At 36.1% G+C, this 15,261-nt stretch overlaps 1 protein-coding gene across 5 annotated transcripts in view; it reads right to left on the bottom strand.

The window, feature by feature from the left end:
• ANKS1B (ankyrin repeat and sterile alpha motif domain containing 1B) overlaps window positions 1–15,261 on the bottom strand; it is a 1,114,861-nt gene that overhangs the window by 603,393 nt on the left and 496,207 nt on the right. For all 5 annotated transcript variants that reach the window (XM_044228192.1, XM_044228193.1, XM_044228194.1 and 2 more), the window contains exon 12: window positions 8,859–9,039. In XM_044228192.1, coding sequence (XP_044084127.1) covers window positions 8,859–9,039 — 181 coding nt within the window. The remainder of the gene's footprint in view (window positions 1–8,858; window positions 9,040–15,261) is intronic.

The following is a 15,261-nucleotide window of genomic DNA, read 5'->3' as shown; positions in this document are numbered from 1 at the left end:
TCTTCCCCCAGGCCCAGACTAGAGACTTAAAGCCCAGAAGAGGAATGACATACAAGTGTCAGAAATTTTAAGAAGGAAAAGACTGAATGAGATAGGGAGTACAGAAAAACAGTTCTAAATGTGTATCCTAAACTTTTCTTTCCAAGCTTTATCTGGAAAGCCTATAATATAATAGGTATTGAGAGAACATAAGGTAGAGGGACCTGGGCTCCAAATCCCATCTATATTCTGGGCATGGCCACTTTTGAGTAAACTTGGTAGTTCTGCAATGTATGAACTGGCAAAGTCTTGATAAATTTTTATGAGACCTGCTTATTGTCCTTATGAATAAGACCCAGAATTTCCTGTGGCCTCCAAAAGGAGGCCTCCGGGGCATCTGGGCCAAAAGTCAAGTAGGCTGCCATGGGGCCAGCTTGGCAAGGAAAGAGGTGACTGCAATAGAGGCCAGAGTGAACAGATGGCAGACGTTGACTGTGTAGCGGGTCCACATTACCAGAGGGAGATGAGCTGAGGTGAGCAGTCAAAAAGAGCTGGACCTGGTGGTAATGATCTTGATTTAAATATATTACCCACAAGCTGTGGGTAATACCCACAAGGTACACTGGGAGGGATACCCACACCCTACTAACCCTTCTATGTTGCCCTCAGGGCCCACATCCATTTGTTAGAAATTTGGACAAAAAGATAATTTAAACTTTCCCCACTCTCCTAGTCTTTGCCCTCACTGATCCCTCAACAAGGATGACTTTACTTCTAGTTCATAGAGAAAATAAGAGCTATCAGATAATAAAATGCAAATTAGATAATTTCTCCTTGGTTAACAGCCTATCAGTGACTTGTCATTCCTCCTAGGTCTCTTTTGGTCTTAGGATAAAGACCAAAATTCTGAACATAGCTTCCAATGTTCATAACTGCATGATTGGCCTTTTACTTCCCTTGTGGATTCAGCTCCTGCCATTTCTCCCCTTTCTCTGAAACCTGTAGTTTCATGTTAATTTCTGCTACAGGGATTTTTTTTAATTCAATGTTCTTGTCTTCCTGTAGAGTATAATCTTCCCACACATCGTTCTCACTAGCCATTAACTTCCTCCATATCAGCTCACCCTAAATCTCACCATGGAGTTTAATGATCACCTCAGCAGCCTGGCTTTGGTCTTCATGCCAACTAGATTCCAAACATCCACTCAGCTACTGATGTCCAGTAAGTGCTAGAATACATTGCCTCAGCTTCAGGAGAACTATTTTCAGTCTGTGTGAACTAATTAAAAGGAAGACCTTCATTTGTCTTTCTGGCAATCCCCAAGCAGCGTGAAAGGTCCATGCCACCCTCTCTGTTCTAATTTTAGTTCTCCTCTAATGTTTCTTCCCCTTGCAGAAAAGCATCCTATGCTGCTAAGCACTTAGAAGCTTTTGTTTTTATTATGCCTTCCTTTTGGGCAGAAGCACTTTTCCACCTTACTCTTTTTAGATATCTTCCCTCCCATCAGTTTTCTTCAGCAGGAGGTGATAGTTTGAAACTACTAGCAAAACTGTAGATCATTAATTATCTAGGGTAGTAACTTCCTTAGCACATCTCCAAAAGGGCTAGCCCACAAAATTCTTCATATGTAGAACTTTCTGGATACAATTTCTCACATAAAGTGGAAGTGTCTTTACAACTGGTGATTCTCAGCTTCCTTTCCCCCAGTAATTCGCAACACACCTGTCCAGGATATGTTTATTGAGGAATTCAGATCTCACAGGTAATTCTTTTTGGGTAAGCACTGTTTCTCAATCTTTTAAAACTGATATCCTTCACTTTTGATAAAAATAAAATTATCATGTAGCTTCCTCCCACCCTGCCCTACTCCACTGTCCCAACTATCTACTTGGACTACCTACTTGGATATCCAATAGTGTTTCAAATTTAAATGTTCTAAACTGAGCTTCCTCATCTCAATTAATATAAAATCCATTCTTCCAATGATCAGAAGGGCTCAAAAGCCTTGAGTCACACATTTGGTTTCTTTCATTTTCTCCCATTCTATATCCAATCCATCAAAAAAAAAAAAAAAAGAAGTTGCCTCTACTTTTAAAATAGTTGCAGAAGGGGCTCCTGAGTTGTACAGTCAATTAAGGGGCCAACTCTTGGTTTCAGCTCAAATTTTGCACTGATTTATGATCTCAGATCTCAGAGTTTTGAGACCAAGCTGCGCATCAGACTCTGTGCTCAGCATGGCGTCTGCTTGAGAGTCTCTTTCACTCTCCCTCTGCCCCTCCCACTTGTTCTCTCTCTATATATAATAAATAAATATATCTTTTTAAAAAACAGATGCAGAATTCTAGGGGTGCCTGGGTGGTTCAGTCTGTTAAGCATCTATTTTGGCTCAGGTCATGATCTCAAGATCATGAGATCCAGCCCTGCATGGGGCTCCATGTTGGGTATGGAGCCTGATTAAGATTCTCTCTCTTTCCCTTTTGCTTTGCCCCTCTCCCTTGCTCATGCTCTCTATCTCTCCCTCTGGGAAAAAAAAAAAAGAAAAGAAAAGAAAAAAGAAAAAAAAGATGCAGAATTCTACCACCTCTCACTGCCTCTACCTTAAAAAAGCCTGCTACCTGAGCAAAAAGAATACATTGGTAACCATTAGGGGTGCCTTCCAAACTGAAATATCTTATCAGATGGGCTCTCTGGTCATTCAAAAGTTTCATATGAGAGGGAGATGCATGGTGGTCAAGAGGAAAACAAGTTCCCTGAAGGAGTAATCCTCCATGGATCACCACTCCCAGGAACCCCTGAGAAGCCAGGGAACAATAAAAGAGGTCTTAGCATCTCAGTGAAGGTTGGAACAAAGTACAGAAGAGATGAACTTAGGTAAAGTTCACCTGTTTCATCATTTGTTAAATAAATGGAAAGGCTAATTTAAATGTTATGAATGGAGATCAATATAGAAATAAACATGGTTCTTTATATCAAATATTTCTCCTGAAAATTTGCACTGATTTAACCACAGTATGTAAGCCTATATTGTGGAGGGAAAAGCTAACTTAGCTTTTCACCTTCATAGTTCTAATACTTTGTAATGACCAATAATTATAGTTGTTCCTGGTTTCTTGTGCATCTTCCCCTCTGAACTACCTCTTACCATTCCACCCTACTTCTTTAGCACCTGACTTCCAGCAATTCTTTGACCTGAATGGAATCTCTAATCCAATGATCCTTCTGATTTTTCACTGTTACTTGTTCCCTATTTGTCCTCTTTTTCCTATTTTTCCATCTTGAATATTATGGTCAAACATTACTCTCATTCTCTTGTGTGCATATTTCCTTGCTCTTCAATACACTCACTTGACAAAAACACAATGTAAAATTCAACTCTCTGAAAACTATGCACTTGTTTTCCCCATCTGAACTGAGCTGGAGAAAAACAGAACCACATTGGCTAACCCAACTTTAAGTTCAGGAACATGAACCTTGAATAGTTTCTTAATGCTTCCAGACAATTAAATCATATCTCCCTTTTCCATTCACTGTCTCTTTCTTCTAAACAACTCTCTCATTCCTTCTTCTCTTTCCTCAACATCCACATCTCCTCTGACTTCCTTCATCTCAACTGATGCTGCTGCTTTCTCCTTAATAGAGAAAATAGAAATTATCATAACAGATATTCTTCAGATATTCTTCTGGACCCCTTTCCAGCATTTGTACCCACACTAGAAACATCTTTCTTGCCTGTTTCCCATGATCCTGTCCAAAGCCAATCTCTCCTCTTGATTAATAGAACCTATTTTCTCTTTCTCCTCCATCACAGTTTTATAATTCTCCTTGGAAGAAATTTCTTTAAAAGGTAGTTTATATTTGTTTTAAGTCCTCTCCTCCCATTCTTTCTTAAACCCATTATGTTGGGTTTTTGCCCTTTCAGTTTCAACCAAACTGCTCTTGCCAAGGACAGCAGTAATCTCCACATTGTTAAATCCACTAGTCAGTTCTGACTCAGTCCTCATTCTACTCAACTTGTTAGCTACATTTGACAGAGTTGATCATTCTTTCCCTCTTAATAACTTTCTTCATCTGAATTCAGAACACAACACTCATCAGGAGATTTTTCTTATCTAACAGGTTATTCCTTCTCAATCTCCTTTTCTGGTATTGCCATTTATCCCCTCTTTCATTGAGCTCAGTTTTTGGTCCTCTATCTATACTCCATATCATCTATATAGTGATGATGTTCACATTTGTATCTTCAGACTGGACCTTCAGCTACTACTCAACACATCTATTCAAGTAGACTTCTCAAACTTAAAATGAACTCCTGGTATTTCTCCCTATTCACCAAACCTGCTCTTCTGACAACCTCTCACATGTCAGTTCATAGTAAATCCATTATGACAGTTAATCAGAACAAAAGTCTTGAAGTTTTCCTTCTTTCTTTTTTTCATATACACTACATCTGCTCCACCATGAAATCCTATTGGATCTACCTTAAAAATGTGTCTAATCTCCATCCATTTCTCTATACCTCCACTGTTTCACCTTTGATCTGAGCTGCCTTCATCTCTCATCTTAGTGCAATGCTATAATAATCTTCTTTTTTTTTAATTTATTTTCCAATTTATTTATTTTCACAAAAACAGTATTCATTATTTTTTCACCACACCCAGTGCTCCATGCAAGCTGTGCCCTCTACAATACCCACCACCCGGTACCCCAACCTCCCACCCCCCCCGCCACTTCAAACCCCTCAGATTGTCTTTCAGAGTCCATAGTCTCCCATGGTTCATCTCCCCTTCCAATTTACCCAAAAGCACATACCCTCCCCAATGTCCATAACCCTACCCCCCTTCTCCCAACCCCCCTCCCCCAGCAACCCACAGTTTGTTTCGTGAGATTAAGAGTCACTTATGGTTTGTCTCCCTCCCTATCCCATCTTGTTTCATGGATTCTTCTCCTACCCACAACATAGGGGCTATAATAATCTTCTAACTGGCCTTCTTTCTTCCAGTCTGTTTCCCTTCTTCAATCCACTCACAACACAATAGAGTGATCCTCATAAATAGAAGTTAGGTCATGTCATCCTTCTTCTCAAAGACCTGAATTTACTCCTCATTTCATTCTGAGTAAAAGCAAAAGTCCTTATAATGGCCTATTAGATCCTACATGATCTATCTGCATTCCCTTTTTACTTACAAATATTCCATATTTCAGGGAATGGCAGTCTGATTTGATGAATATGCTTAAACCAAAAACTTCAGAGGCTTCCTTGAAATTTTCCTCTTTACTGTCATATATTCAATCAGTTATCATAACCTGTTGATTATTTCCTCGTATGTCTCAAATCCATTTACATCTTTCCATTGCTGATTACATTGTTTTTCCCCACCTCCCATTTTACCTCATCTCAAATCTATCGACAACATCTTAATACCAGAGTTATCTTTTTTCTATCGACTACATCTTAAAACCAGAGTTATCTTTTTAGTTAAATGCAAATCTATTCATATCATTCCGAAGTGTGGTCAACTCCACATATCTTTCCCTTTAACAACTTTTTTGATAATTCATAAATTGATATTTGGAATACATACAACAGTACCTTACAAGTAGGATGTTTTAATATAATTCAGACTACTTTTGAAATGTCTCTGTCATCATAAATTCATTGGGTCACTTATTCAAAGTGTTTTAGAGTATATAATTCATTTTTGAGGGTATATAAGTCTTTGTTCTGTAAATAACATTTTGTCAATATTAATTATTTTGTGCATCTAATAATTTATAAAATGAACTGTAGATTTATCTAATAATTTAGATTATATTTTTAATTTAAGAAAAGGTCAGCTACCTGTCAGTACAGACTTATGTAAATATCTAGGCTATTTCCATCTTAAAATTACTGTACATTTCAAACAATAATATTAAATAAGAAAAATAATAATATTAAACAATAATGATAATAATATTAAAGAAGAATGTTATTTTCCATAGCCTACAAAATGCATTCACATAAATAAGCTCATTTTTTACTACAAGTACTCAAAGAGTAGATATTATTTCCCCTTTTCAGAGGAACAAATTAGAGATCAGAGAAGATAAATGATTTGATGAAAAATATTCAGCAAATTAGTAATAGAACTAACTCTAAAATTTTTGATGTAACATGAGGGTAACATATTACATCAGGAAACCATAGTAACATGCTGTTTGAAACCATTTCAGCCATTAAAAGGTCAGATTTTGGTTCTGTTCAAAGGTCAGATCTGAAAATATCAGCTTTGGAATGTATGGCAAATTACAATTTCTTCACACATTTTGGATGGTACCACTGAAGTCCTGAGAGCAGTAAAATGTGTGTGTTTCTATCATTTACCCCTAGTGGTCAGAGATATGGGACTAGACCTATCGCTTCTTTTACTCTTAATTTTTATATAAATAAATAAAATTTCTACTTATCTCAAAGGACAAGTGAAAAAATTAAAAAATTAATCATCAAAAAAAAAACCCACTTAGTGTACTAACTAAATAAAGCTGATATTTTCTTAAAGCAAACATCAGAGGATTTCTCATTCCTCCCATTTTAGAATTTTAAATCTGGAAATAGTCATTGAAATAAGTATTAATTGAGGAATAATTATGTATGCAGAACATTTTCTGGGGCCCATATACCATTTTTATTCATAAATAATATCCCATTGCCTCCTCTCCTACTGAGACTGGTGCATGGCAGACATACAGTAAATGCTCGTACTCAATGAACTAATGCTAGGCTTCTTGAATATCATAATAACTACTACTACAGATACTAACATTTATTGAGCACTAACTCTGTGCCAGACACAGTGCTAATTACTTTACATGCATTACCATTCTATAAGGTAATATAATTAATTGTTAGTTTAATTCTATAGCTAAGAAAACAATAGCATAAAAAGATTAAGTCTCAGCTAGCTGATAAGAAGTTCAGTCCCATAGTTAATAAACAAATTTGATGGACTGACTTCAGTGCCTACAAAGTGTCAGGGATCCATCCATTCTACTTTACAGTTCTAGAAAGAGGAGAGAAGATAATAAGGAAACAAGGGAACAGTGTGATTTTACATAATAAATAAGGATATGGAAAAAGGAAAACAGAATAATTTGACAGAAGTGGAAAGAACAATGTTGAAACATGGTTTATCTTCTTTTTGTGTTTCCTTGTCTACAAATAACAATGACTAATTCATATATTAGTTATGAGTTTTAAATGAGTTAATATACATAAAATGCCTAAACCAGTATATGATATATAGTTTTAAAGTTTTTGCTTAAAACTTACTGATTATTAATATTTATGATTGTTCTTTTTGGATCTTTGTTATTGTGGTTGTCATCATATTGAGGGCCTTACTGAAGATAAGGTGATCTGGGCAGGCCTCTACAAGAAAGTGTATTTGCACCAAAATCCAAATGACAGCCACATAAAAATTTGAACACAGAGATTCCAGGCAGCAGGAGCCAAAGTACAAAAGACCCAGGACTAGAATGCCTAGGAAAAAAGGCCATTGTGGACCAGGATGCATTTGTTCAAGTTGAGGTTAAAGAGCTGAGTAGTGGGATGCCTGGGTGGTTCAGTCATGATCCCAGGGTCCTGGGATTGAGTCTCATATTCAGCTCCCTTCTCAGGGGGGAGCCTGCTTCTCCCTTTCTTCCCTCTGCCTGTGACTCCCCCACTTGTGGATGCTCTCTCTCGCAAATAAATAAATAAAACCGTAAAAATAAATAAATAAACAAAAAGAGCCGGTCAGAGCTAGGTTAGACTGAACTTCTTTGGGTTTAATGAGGAGTTGGATTTTATTCAAAGTTCAGTGAGAAGCCACTGATTATTTTATGCATGATAATGACACACTTTGATTTGCATTTTATAAATATCACTCTGGTTGCCATGAAAAGGTCAGATAATAGCTTCGATAGAATATCAATGTCACCACTTCCACTAATCATAATTGTTAAAATCTTAGTTTTACTAGAGGAAAATTACTTTCTTGCTGTATTTTTGGAATGTTTGTATCAGTGCTCCTAAAAGTACAGTCAGAGTAATGGACTTAAGTATGGTGCATACATTTATATAATCATAGATGCACTCATTTTTGAACAAAGGTTACAGGGAATACCCATATAAATGATACCTTCTGATTCTAAAATTCATAGTAATCATATTCAGTGGGTTTAAAAATCACATCTCTTTAAGGGAAAGTAGTAGCATAATTCACCTACTTTAAATTATATAAGGGGAGGAGATCCTTTAGGTCTCACTTCTCATATTTCAGTCATTTGGCTTTACCGGTTATTAGCTTCTTGCCCCCTTCTTGCAAATCTGATTGGCTGGAACCAGATATGAATTACTAGTGGGTGTGGTTACTTTCCTTAATCTTCCCCTTACCCCCAGCACTATTTCCTCACACCTCTCCTCTCCAAGTTCATACTGGTTTGAGTAGATTGAAAGCCCACTTAGGTCATAGTGTCCAACTCAATCTTACCAGGTTGATATGGGTTCTGTAGCCTCAAAGCAGCTATTAATAAAGTTGTATATTGATGAGTTGATACCACTGTGTGGAGAGGGGTAAATAGCAGTGGAAGAAGAGCATTTCTAGGTCTCTGGTTATTTCACTACCATAATAGCATTAAATCATCATCTGTAACACGTTTAACACCTAAAAGACCATAAATATATTAAAAAAATTATATCCACACTCTGACAAAAATTATAATGCCCTACATTGCTATACATGTAGGTGAACAAAAACAATGAAATTTATATGAAGATTCCTCTTAACCCCTCTGTATCTCATTAAGGCTTTAGGTTTAAAAGTTCAAAAATATAGCTGCACAAAGTGAACTGCTTTACCTGTATGGCCAGTTCCCTCATTCTTGACTTCTGTGGTTCCCACAGAAGAGGTAGGTGGACTGACAGGAGGGCTGGAAGTAAAGCTTGCACACCCTGCAGATGTGTTGATTTCGAAATATTCTTGGTTGTGATTCATTCGATGAAAATCCAGAGAAGACACAATAGATGTTCGTTGTTTAGGCTGAAATAAATGAGCATGATGAGAGTATTATGACCATGTTCATCTTCAGCCCAATCTCCCAATTGATTTAATATAAGTGATGTTTTTATCAGTGAATCTATCTGATTTTTATACTTAAAATATACTGTGCTTCACAAAGAGATAGTAAAGAATCTCTTGATAAATTAAATAATGAAAAAATTATTTAATGAAAAAATATTTTGGCATAGTGGGTAAAATAACTTGGACTTTTTGTTAGGTTTCCCCAGAAGACTGTACAAATACAGTACACAGAATTTCTTTTAATAATCAATTCAGAAAGTTGCAATTCTAAGTCACCTTTCATTTAACTAACATTTATTAAGTATATGGCATTAAAAAAAAATATGGCATTTTCCAGACCCTGAGGATAAAGAATCTAATAATAAAAGAGCTCTTACAACACTGAAGCATAATTAAGGCAGTTCTGTTTTTTTGTTCTCTATATAGTCCAAGAAATTGATAGCTTTAGATATTGTCCCCAAGTACCATATGCTGGAATTTGATAATCAGAATTAAGAAAAGTTATATAGAACATTTCCCAGGACTCTTTAAGAATCTACACAGTATTTTTTGTGAATTTTGATTTTTTTAAAGGATTTTAATTAATCCCTGAAGAGCAAGAAAAGTCAATTTAAACATAAAAGTTACAATTATGGAGCAACAGCAGATATAATCTATACCCTTCACCAGTAATGGATTGTTCCCTATAGCAGCTTTCTGGGTTTTTTTTCCCCATAGTTTTAATTATATACACTTTTCTTCCTGCCTAGCAGAGCTTCTAACATTGTCCTTTAAAACTGCAGTTTTTTGGCTCTCAGAATTGTGTGCATTTCCCAAGAATCAATCCAAGTTCTTATTTTTACTCATATTACTGAAATATTAACAATCTACTATAATAATTAACAAGAGATTAACTTTAATTTCTTTGCAATAAAATTTACTGTACTTTGCTATCTCCAAAGTATAGTAAACTCTTGGTTTACTGACATTTTCACTACCCTCAAATACTTAATAATTTAACCACTGTACTCCATAGATTATTTTTCTGCAAAATATTCAGGCTACCCTCTTTCTTCCAGCTCATCATTTTTTTTTAAGTAGATATCATTTAGTTTATAATCTAAAATATACAATGATAATGAAAAGGTCTCTTTATTTTTTATATAAAGGGTGCTAATTATCACACCATGCTTTATTATTTCGCTATTAAAATATTTTTATGAAAGAGGTTTAGAGGCATTGTTATATAAGCAAGTCACTTATTATATGACATATCAACTCAGTAGCAGAATTCAAATTAGTTCTCACATAGGACACAGGTGACTTTGAAGTATGGAAGATTGGGGTGCAATGTCAGGCTTACTTTCTCATCAAATGTCTATCCTTGGGGCTAATGAATGTCAATTTCACATTTATGTTTTTTCTACTAGATGATATAATAGTAAATAAAAGGCATGAAATATGGCACTGGCTCCAATGGAAACACAGTTATGTCCATCATCTTTGTTTTTTTTAATTGTATTATGATTTTGTTTCATGTTGTAAATAAGCAATGGACCAAATTTGTATAACGTTCTTTCTCATAAACTTTATAAAGATCAAGCCAACTGATACATATGACATCTTTACTTCTGTTTCTTTTCTTATGAACAATTATTTTAATAAGTTGGATGTGAAGGTAAATAAAATTTTATAAATAAATAGGAATTTAAAAAAAATCACTAGACACAAAGTAATTTCTTTGTGCTTAGAGTTTAGTCCTAAAGATACATTTTTTTGGTGTTTAATTTTACTTTTCTGATTTTTAACTTAATTTTTAAATTTAATTTTTAATTTAATTTTTTTGTTATGTTCAGTTAGCCAACATATAGTGTGTCATTATTTTTTGATGTAGAGTTCAATGATTCATTAGTTGCATATAAAACTCAGTGCTCATCACAACACATGCCCTCCTTAATACCCATCACCCGGTTACGCCATCACCTCAAATCCCTTCTACTATAAACTTCATTTACTTCTGTTTCTTTTTTTTTAAAGATTTTATTTATTTATTAGAGAGTGCAGAGAGAGAGAGAGAGAGCGCATGAGTGGGGGGAGGGGCAGAGGGAGAAGGAGAAGCAGACTCCCTGCTAAGCAGGGAGTCCTATGAAGGACTTGATCCCAGGATCCTAGGATTATGACCCAAACAGAAGGCAGACATTTAACTGAGCCACCCAGATGCCCCTACCTCTGTTTCTTAAACACATGTTTCTGAACTTGACTACCCAAATTTCTAATTATATTGAAATCAAAATTTGTTATGCAACATGATTGCATGATTTTCATGATTTCATGAAAGCAAACAGGCTATTTTTTGTTGATGTATTGATTAACTCTAAAAATATTTTTGTAGTTTATACTAAATTGCAGATACCTTGGTAAGCAGTGTAAGACTAATAAGACATTGTCCTTGTTCTTCAGATTATTATAGTCTTGAAGTGAGAGAAGGGATGGTGCATGAAGGAAGAAACAAGCTATCCAAGGGTTATGCATTAGTGCAGTATTATACAGTGATAGAGCTATGATAAGGGGAGGCACAATATATAAAATGTAAACCTCTATTTTAGGAGGGGATCAGGAAAGGCTTCCAGGTGATTGATGGCTGAGTTGAATCTCAGTGAAGCAGATAGTAGGCAAACAAAAGAGGATGAGGAAAAGAAAAGAACAAACTGCAAATAGTTCATAGTGGCTATAATGCAGAGAATGTGAGGGAGTGGTTGTTTCAAGCCATGAGATATTACAGGTCGCAGGGTCTAAATCATAAAATGTTCTAATGCCATGTTAAGTATTTTGTCTTTAATGTGAATATTTTAAGAAACCCCGAATGATTTCCAAGCAAGAGGATTTCATGGTTGGATGTGCATTTTAATAAACTCATTTTAGCAGTTTAGAGAATGGATTCGTCAAGGCTGGATTAAAGGAAGGGAGACCAATTAGGAGGATGTTAAAGAGTTCCAGTCAAGACACAGTGAGGTCCTGAGGTAAAGCAATGGCAGCAGGGTTGGAGATAGCAGATATCTTTAGGAGATGCTAGTAAGGTTAGCTCTTTAGGTCTTGGAATCTGATTGGACAAGAAGCTTGATCTTAAGAAGTCTAGGGTGACTCACAGATTTTTCTTGGGTAAATGCCAGAGGATAGGTTTTTGTTTTGTTTTGGTTTGGTTTCGTTTGGTTTTGGTGAAAAACAGAAATGTATGTATTCTTATACCAGAAGTATATAAAATGTACGCTCATTTACTCCTGGGATTCAGTATAGACTGCTTAATACATGGTCATGCAAATCTATGTGATACTTCCCTTTCTTTCTTTGAGTGGAATGCTATGATCTCAGTGTAACATGGCTTCAAATAAAATAAATGGAGGAAGGGAGATAGGCTAATGGAAACCCAAATAGAAGAAACCATGGATCAGTGATCATCTAACCGTATTCTTATTTGCTTCTTCAGAACTATCTGTTTATCATTTACCCAGGAACACTGATGGGGGAGTTATTGCCCAAAGTTCTCTCATATCTGAGATGATGAAGAATGAGAATCATTACATGTTAGTCATGCTTTAAGAAAGGGATCAGAAAACTATGTCCTGTGGCATATCTGTAGCCCACATCTGACCTGCCTCTTATTTCTGAAAATAAAAGTTTTACTGGGACATAGGTAGGTCCATTCATTTATTTATTATTTATGGCTGTTCTCATGTTAGAGTGGCAGGGTTGAGAAGTTGTGACAGAGGCCATGGTATTCGCAACCATTTAAATATTTACTGTCTTGTCCTTTAGAGAAAACATTCATTGACAAAACCCTGTTCTAAGGCATCATTTTGCACATCATTTTAGTGCTTAATGAAATCATAAATATATGTTCTCATATATTTCCAGCCTATGTGCATTTAGATTGGGGGGCATGTAAGTAATCCTGACCAAATGACTGTTAGTCAGTCTCTATGCCACTCCTACTCTTCAAAAGATGTAGTTGTAAGATGAATGAGGGTCATTCTACCACACTGGGCTTTATGAGAAGTTGAATTAAGCCTCTTTTATGTTAAACTGCTGAGATTCTGGGTTTGTCTGTTGTGGCAGTTAGCATTATGTACCCTAACTAGCACAATGCAGTGGTTTAGAGGGGTTAAAGGATTTACTCAAGATTACATAAGTAGTTAGCAGAAGGGCTTGGATTAAAAGGAAAGTTTATGTGTTCAAATCTAGAGACAAGTGGATGGTGCCTCAAAGCACAAAGGACAGAGGTAGGATTTTTTAAAAAAGGATCTATATGGAAAAATGAAATAAAAACAAAAGGAAAAAGAACAAAGAGATGGCAACAATATTAAAATGGAGATTAAGGAAGTTGAGTCTGTAATATTTGCTCAAACTTTTATTTTAATGCGTTCCATTTTTCTAAATATTATAATGGAATCTTGCTAAGCCATAGAGTATAAGAAAGAACATGTTTTGGGATGCCTGGGTGGCTCAGTTGGTTAAGCGGCTGCCTTTGGCTCAGGTCATGATCCCAGCGTCGTGGGATCGAGTCCCACATCGGGCTCCTTGCTCGGCAGGGAGCCTGCTTCTCCCTCTGCCTCTAGCCTGCCATTCTGTCTGCCTGTGCTTGTGCTCTGTATTCTCTCTCTCTCTCTCTAACAAATAAATGAAAATCTTTAAAAAAAAAATGAAGAAAGAACGTGTTTTCACAAATTCACTGAAATTGCATATAAAATTTGCCAAATTTCAAAGTGTAAAATGAGTCGCACTTATGTATACTTTGGCTACTCTAAAACATCTCCCTCCACTGTGGCCCAACACTCACATGTCTCTATTTTCTAAAGGACTTTCTCCCACACATATTTACTTAACAAAGTCAGCACACTATAGATCATGGGCCAAATCCAGGCTTTAAATCTTGGGGACCTAAGGATGGTTTTCACATTTTTTAACGGCAAAAAAAAAAAATTAGTAATAGGTGAAAATTATACAAGTCTCAAATTTTAGTTTCCATAAATAAAGTTTTACTGGAACCTATACACACCCATTTATTTATATGTGGTATATAGCTGTTTCCAGAGTTGAGTTGAGTGGTTATAACAGAGACCGTATGACCCTGAATTATTTTATTCTCTAGTCTTTTGATTAATTAGGAAATGTCTCTGAGGGGCAAAAATGAAACAGCTAGGTGAATAACTGAAATAGCCAAAAGCATAGAGTAGCTGGAACCAGGGGCAACATAAAAATGTGGGGCAATTCGTCCTAAAAGGAGGGTAAAAAACATTTTCCTGTCTTCCATGTTAGCATCTTACTCCCTTGGACATGGGGACACTCATAGGGTTGAGAGCACATCCTCACAGTCACACAGGTGCTCTGCCCTGCAAACCCATGCACCAAACCTTCATCCTCCCCATACTCAGGGTTTCACAGCTTCATCGACAGTTGCTGGCTTGGCCAGAAGCACCATAATTGGGGGAGCAAATGGCCAAGAAACCCACCCAGGAAGATGAGAAGAGGTAGGTGGTGGAAACACAGATGAGCTCAGGCTGTGTTTTTTCACAGGCCTCACTTACAAAACACAAACTGATTTTTATCTAATTGGTAAGAATTTTAGACAGCAACCCAAAAGCGTTAAACCCCAGGCATGGGGCCCTTCTTTGTGTGGGGCCCAATGAGACTACATTAGTTCCCACATCCACAAAGCCAGTATAGTAAATGTAAATTTACTGGTAAAACCTAAGGGATGGCATACATTTCCTATACATATTGTGGTTTCTCTTAATCAGAACCTATTATTTTAAGAATTATCTTTATGTTCTGTAAAGATATAAGTGAAATACATTCCGATACAACTTTAAAAATTTCATGCCATTTCTGCAAACCAGTTTGATTTGGTCCACATATGAATAAAATGAGAACACATAATTCCTGACTGGGATGAGATTTAGGTAACATGTGCATTTACATCCAAATATTCCCTGGATTGCAATCTAAGTTTCAAATATCCACTTTTATGTTTTCTCTTCTATTATTTTCAAGTTATTTAAACTTCTGGACATTTTAAAAATCCACTTACTTAGAATTAAGTGGATTTTAAATCATTTGAATTAACTTAATTATAAAGGGACTTCATCAAGCTCCTAATAAGATGTCAAACAGAACTAGAGGGATGCTCTGGTGTCAGTACAAAGA

Source organism: Neovison vison, chromosome 12 (genome assembly GCF_020171115.1).
Source record: "Neovison vison isolate M4711 chromosome 12, ASM_NN_V1, whole genome shotgun sequence".
Taxonomy (NCBI): domain Eukaryota; kingdom Metazoa; phylum Chordata; class Mammalia; order Carnivora; family Mustelidae; genus Neogale; species Neogale vison.
Note: the sequence above shows the minus strand (reverse complement) of the source record. Positions and strands in the feature narration are given on the sequence as shown.